The following is a 6,551-nucleotide window of genomic DNA, read 5'->3' on the forward strand; positions in this document are numbered from 1 at the left end:
CTTGATCATTCCTCGTCTCGTGACTTGATTATGAGAGTGTTAATATGGAGATGTTTTAATAGTTTCTTGCAACAAGAATGGTGTTTGAATTGTTAGGTTTTAATATCCGTGAACTGTCCTTTAAATCAAATCAATTCAAAACTCAGATGAATTAAAAATATTAAAAAAAATATTAATTTTGTAAAAAATATATCAATAAATATATTTATAAATAATTCAACTGTTTTAATAATGTTGTAAAAAGCTGGACATTGGGCTATTTTAACTAGATTTTTACTGTGTTTTACTTGTGAATAAAACTGCAACAATAATGGTACTTATTAAACTCAAATAAAAGACAGCATTTGAATATCAGCACATAAGCTCATTAGAAAAAAAACATGCTTGTTGATTCTTGCATGTTGTGCGACATTTTTAGGAGTCATATTTGAGCGCTCTGCATCGTAAGTTCAATGCTTTACCAGGTGTGCTACCAAGCAAGTTTACCATCTGAGAAAAGCCATACATGTAAAGCTGATTATGTGATGCAAATGTCAAAATGCATTGGATTATCAATCTTGCACTATGGTAAAAATGTTTTGAAGTCATAACTTAGGGCCAGAGTTACTAGCAGCTTGTGCCAGCACAAACCGTCTTTTGGCGTTAAAATAGTACTATCGGGATTTACTAAAGATGTGCAGTGAAGAATTCGAGCTGAAAAGGCGTGGACACAGTTATTTTTTGCACCTGACCTTATTGAATATGCATTTCTAGGAGTTTCCCTTTCAAACGCAAAATGTATGGGAGGAGAGTATTAAAATGAATCTCGCAACGCAATTTACTAATGTTTGTGCTTTTCAAATTACTGGTATTTGCGCCATTATTTAACGCCCCCAAAAAAGCATGTCTTAAACTGTTTTGCACTTGAAATGGCTGCATTTGTTTTTGCTAGGAGGAGGCACCATAGAGATCAGAAAGCATGTGGTAGAAGGGAGAGGATTTTTTTCCATACGCATTAATTTATTTTGAATGCCAGAAGAAAACAATATCCGAATCCGAAAATATCCTTATGCTAATTTGCGCTGCGCTTGGTAGATTGCATTGGTCATTATGGAAATGAGATGTTGTGTCTGTGTTCTTTAATTTGCACATTGTCAGTAAATAACCCGCAGAAATTTCCACGCCCATTGGCGCTGTTTTGGAATTGCGCTCTCGTGCTAATTTGCCCTGTTTAGTAAACCTGGCCCTTAGTCTTGAGCAAGGAACCGTACAAAAATAAGTCTTTATTAAAGTAGTAGTTCACTTCCAGAACAAAAATGTACAGATAATGTACTCACCCCCTTGTCATCCAAGATGTTCATGTCTTTCTTTCTTCAGTCATAAAGAAATTATGTTTTTTGAGGAAAACATTTCGGGAATTTTCTCCATATAGTGGACTTCTATGGTGCCCGCGAGTTTGAACTTCCAAAATGCAGTTTAAATGCAGCTTCAAAGGGCTCTAAACGATCCCAGCCGAAGAAGAAGGGTCTTATCTAGCGAAACGATCGGTCATTTTCTAAAAAAAAATTACAGTTTATATACTTTTTAACCTCAAATGCTCGTCTTTTCTAGCTCTGCGTGAACTCTGTGCATTCCGGTTCATGACAGTTTGGGTATGTCGAAAAACTCCCATCTCATTTTCTCCTCCAATTTCAAAACCGTCCTAAATCGTCCTACATCGCTGTTTTACCTTTTTTTTATATAAAGGGCATTTGACCTTCTTTGCATGTTCACTTTGTAAACACTGGGTTGGTACTTCTGCAGCGATGTAGGACGATTTTGAAGTTGGAGGAGAAAATGAGATGGGAGTTTTTCGACCTACCCTAACTGTTTTGAACGGGACTGCACAGAGTACGCATGCGCGTTGCAGAGCTACACAAAATGAGCATTTGAGGTTAAAACGTATATAATTTTTTTTTTGTAGAAAATGACCGATCGTTTCGCTAGATAAGACCCGTCTTCTTCAGCTGGGATCGTTTAGAGATCTTTAAAGCTGCATTGAAACTGCATTTTGGAAGTTCAAACTCGCGGGCACCATAGAAGTCCATTATATGGGGATAATTCCTGAAATGTTTTCCTCAAAAAACAATTTTTTACGATTGAAGAAAGAAAGAAAGAAAGAAAGAAAGACATGAACATCTTGGATAACAAGGGGGTGAGTACATTATCTGTACATTTTTGTTCTGGAAGTGAACTACTCCTTTAACTGATAATCGTTCTAGTGTTCTGTTGGAAACTGCAGTGAGTTGTATGCATAGTTTTTTTGTATAGTAGATAGAAGCACATTGTTTTCAATGAGCCTATGTTGATTACTTCATCTTTAGTAGCATTTAGACACCAAATGATAAAAAAAAACCTACACATTGTTCCATTAAGAAGCGTCATTGGTGCTTCTTCACTATTATAAAGCATCAGCTGCCACTGGATTTAAAAAACATTTTATCTACAATGACTCAAACAATACAAACAAAGACCTACGCCCTGTACCTGTGTGTCCAATGGAGTTCCCTTGTCTGGACGCATCTGTCTCCAGAATGACAGCCAGGCCTTCAGACACGCTGGTCAGACGGGAGCCACTGAGGTCGAGTCGGGTCAAGCTCTCCATCCCCCTGCCTGGCCTGTGCTGCTGGACCAGCTCAGAGTGCTGGCTCGAGGTGGACGGGGGCAGAACCACATGAACCGTGCTCTGCTCGGGGAGATCACAGCCCTGTCACAGAAGAGGACAAGCAGATAGTACTCCAACACTCTTCACAACAGCCTCATCCATGTTTAATACCACTTTACCTCAGGGATTCTCAAACGTTTTTGGTTTGTGACCCATTATGCACCACTATATCTGCTATACACTTCTCGTGTTCTTTAGAAGAAACATCTACACTTTGAGGTTTGGGTTCCATTCTGAGTAGATTAATTATAATTTAGATGTAGAGGTGGTCGATGTCCTCATGTAAATTTGATTTTATGACAATCAAGTTTGTAATAGTTTTCACTGGTTCCCTTATAATAACCAATTAATAATTTATGGTGATTATTAATGTAAAAACTAAATGTAGAACCCTGTATCAGAACAAGAAGTGCTCAAAACCTGTTTTTCTGAGACCAGCCACAGCGACAGTGATATGAATAGTAATTCTATGGTGCTGTAGTCTCAAAAAGCACATTATGAGAGGATCTTTTCATCCTGTTGTCTTTCATTTCTGTCTCAAGCATGAGGAAAGAAAGGATCAAACTTTGCCGTTGTAAGTACCTTCACAAATTCAAGTAATCAAGCTGGCACATATGCCGCAGACCAGCAGGATTGTAGCGCAGAAAAAAAAAACAGGTAGAGAGAATAAACATGCCAATGATTGTAAGACAATGACAAAGAGCTTGTATCTCAGAGAATGAAAGAAAGATAAAGGTAAAAACAGCATTGTTTGGAGAAGGCAGAAAAATTAGAAAGATATCATACAGAATGAGACATTCTTTAATACTGTACAATTCCCTTAGGTATTCGCTTGGTTTCAGAAACATAGTCCCTTAATTTCCCTTCTGGATGTGACTAAAGATTTAGTCTCTTTGCATAGAGATGTGGAAATATTCATAGCGTGATAATTTTTGCTACATTTTTGCTACTTTTAAGTGGATATAAAAGTATATATATATATATATATATATACATACAGTATATATATTCCATGCTTCTTTTAAATACTTTTTACAATTCTTTTTAATTCATAATTCATGCTAATTCACATACCAATTATTAAAAATTGCAATGCTTTTTCATCTTTTAGTGGTATTTAAAGTAATAGTTCACCCAAAAATGAAAAACCTTATGCAATATACCCTTTTTACACAATGACAGATCTGCCAAGATGCAAATAATATTTATTTTTAAAAACATCCAGAGACATATTCTGCTTTTTTACCCTTTAGTTTGCAATACTGTTTAATTCATACAATTTTACCCAATTTTCTTAAGATCATGTTGATTCACACACCAATTGTTAAACTGTAATGCTCTAACCATTTGTATTTTTCCCCATTTGTTGAGTAGAGACCCATTTCTAGATGGAAAACAGCAGAACGTTTGACGCAAAGCAGACAAAAACATTCCTTTAAGAGAAAACCTCTTTGACAGGGAAAATGGTTCTTTTGTCCGAAACGGTCCTCAAACAAGTATTTATTTCTTGGTGTTAGCAAAAACAACATAGACAGACAAAATTAAAGATGTGAATCTCATCTTGTCCATTTTCCCCAGCAGTCACTGAGGGTTGATTTTTCAGTGGCACAGCATAAATTAAAGAAATTTAATTCCAGGTGAGCGAACCACCAGCTAAGCCTCATCACACTTTCCTGCCATAAAGGATACTTCTAATACAGGCTTTAACAAAGATGGGCCGCATGCTGGGAAACGAAGCGGCCATAGCAACACAATGCAAGATCCTTATCAAGAAATGCAGGAATGGAAAATAGCACTGATCATTAGTTACATGATGGATGCTTTAAAGACCGCTGTGACATAAAATATGTTGGTCAATATCAATTTAGTTGCACGGCAGTGTGTTTTTGACTTTGCATTTGTATTTCATGACAAAAATATTAAACGACAGCGCAACAGTGAGATGACCCTTCTGATTGGAACGGTACATGCGATAACCTCTAATTCACATTAATGGAGCCGGCAGTTTTCCTGATAACTCCTGTTCTCAGAGGAAAGTGTAAAGCTTTGGGCAAAAATAACGCTGCAAATGCACTCTGAGATAAAAAGCAATTTCCAGGATGTGAACTTGTGACATTTAGAAAAAGCATTGATCCAAACAAAACACACACACACACACACAATATGAAACGGAGCACAAAACTAAGAGATAGGAAAATCGGCCATAACCTAAGAATAAAGTCTCCCCGGCAAGTGCACTTGATGTTGTCAGCCGCCTTGACGCCGACATTTATTTATGCATTTTTTTTTTACAGTTTCAAATCCAGTTACTTTGGGGAGAGAGCGGGGCTTGTATTCCTGATGAGCAGAAAGTGCCTTCATTTTATACACATGTGACCTTTTTCAATTGAGACATTCTCTTGGGGGAGCCTGATCAACAAGTCAGTCTTTTAAAGACAGGGACACTGTGCATTAGCAATGACTTGGCTCTTTAAAGATATGCAGTGGCTGAATTTCAATGCTGAAAGCATAGAGACAATCAATTTGTCTTTCATCCGGAATCATAAGCAGCCCCAGAGAGTCTGGCCACTTTCTCAAGGTCATTTATGGTCATATAGCTGGCATCAGGACACAACATATTCATCTATATTTCATCTTAAAGTGACACTGGATTAGCTTTGACTGTGAGCTGAATACCAATTCTGCATGATTAGACAGTTTGTCTTATAATTAAAACTGAAAGTTGAAAAATGGATGTGTACCACAAAACTTGGTCAGAGAAGTGACCATTTCAGTGTTATTTTCAAGAATTACATTTTACTTGTAAGCATATTTAATACAAAGAGAGAAATTCTAAAGAACATGCAAGCTCCATAATTGTGGTCTTTACACCTAGTGCACTATATTTTAAGTCTTCTGATTTGTGTGAGGAAAATACACAGGGTTAAACTATTATTTACTGAAAAACCTGGTCTTGTAGCTTTCAAATCCCATTTGTACCCCGCATATCCAAACTTGGTGCGCCACTTAAGAACCTACAGTAGTACTTGAGTCCATCTCGAGTCTGAGACCATGGCTTCATGGTCTTGGTCTTGTCATGAACTCTGGAGCATTTGGACTTGGTTTTCTAAAAGCTTTGTCTGAAGCAAATACATCAAGTTAAACCATTATTTATTGAAAAACCTGATCTTTGTTGCTCTCAAATCCCATTTGCACTCTTCTAGCATTTGAGTCCATCTGGAGTCAGAATCTTATCATGGACTCTGGAGCATTCTGACTCAGTCTAGACGTGGACTTGACATTCTTCAGGTCTCCGTTTTGATTCTGACTCAACCCATTAAAGGGGTCATGAACAGCCTTTGTTTATTATTTTGTACTGTTCTCTGAGGTACACTTATAATGTTATCAAAATTTTTATATCAAAAAACATCATAATTTATAAGTAATAGGCTATTTTCTGTCCTGTTTTTAACCCCCCTCATCAGAACGATCTGTTTGAATAGGCGTGGCGGATTGTAGACTCGGAAGTAAATGCCCACTGCTATGATTGGCTAATAGTTGTGTATGTTTGACAGTGTACATTCCTCATAGATGGATGCTGCTGTGATTAAGGTCAAAAACACATAAATACTCATATCAAACAATCTGTAAGAAGAGACAAAGCAATAGTGACCACATAATGAAAACAGTTACTCACACTTGTGTGGTGCAACATTACTGTCGGATCCAATATAGTTGGCACTGAATCGTCTTTTAATTTCAATCTTTTTGAAAATCCCGCGTCAAATTTTGCTTTGTTTGTAAACGAATCGGCGGTAAAATGAAGTGAACAAAGGACCGAGTTCTTACTGACACGGTCTGGATCTTCATTAAAAATAAAGTTAATTCA

General features: G+C 37.0%; 1 protein-coding gene across 3 annotated transcripts in view; it reads right to left on the minus strand.

The window, feature by feature from the left end:
* The window catches only part of LOC107669573 (E3 ubiquitin-protein ligase parkin-like), a 162,701-nt gene that overhangs the window by 95,103 nt on the left and 61,047 nt on the right, over positions 1-6,551 (minus strand). For all 3 annotated transcript variants that reach the window (XM_016461875.1, XM_016461874.1, XM_016461876.1), the window contains one exon: positions 2,506-2,725. In XM_016461875.1, the coding sequence (XP_016317361.1) occupies positions 2,506-2,725 (220 nt within the window). The remainder of the gene's footprint in view (positions 1-2,505; positions 2,726-6,551) is intronic.

Source organism: Sinocyclocheilus anshuiensis, unplaced genomic scaffold, assembly GCF_001515605.1.
Source record: "Sinocyclocheilus anshuiensis isolate Anshui unplaced genomic scaffold, SAMN03320099.WGS_v1.1 scaffold460, whole genome shotgun sequence".
Lineage (NCBI taxonomy): Eukaryota > Metazoa > Chordata > Actinopteri > Cypriniformes > Cyprinidae > Sinocyclocheilus > Sinocyclocheilus anshuiensis.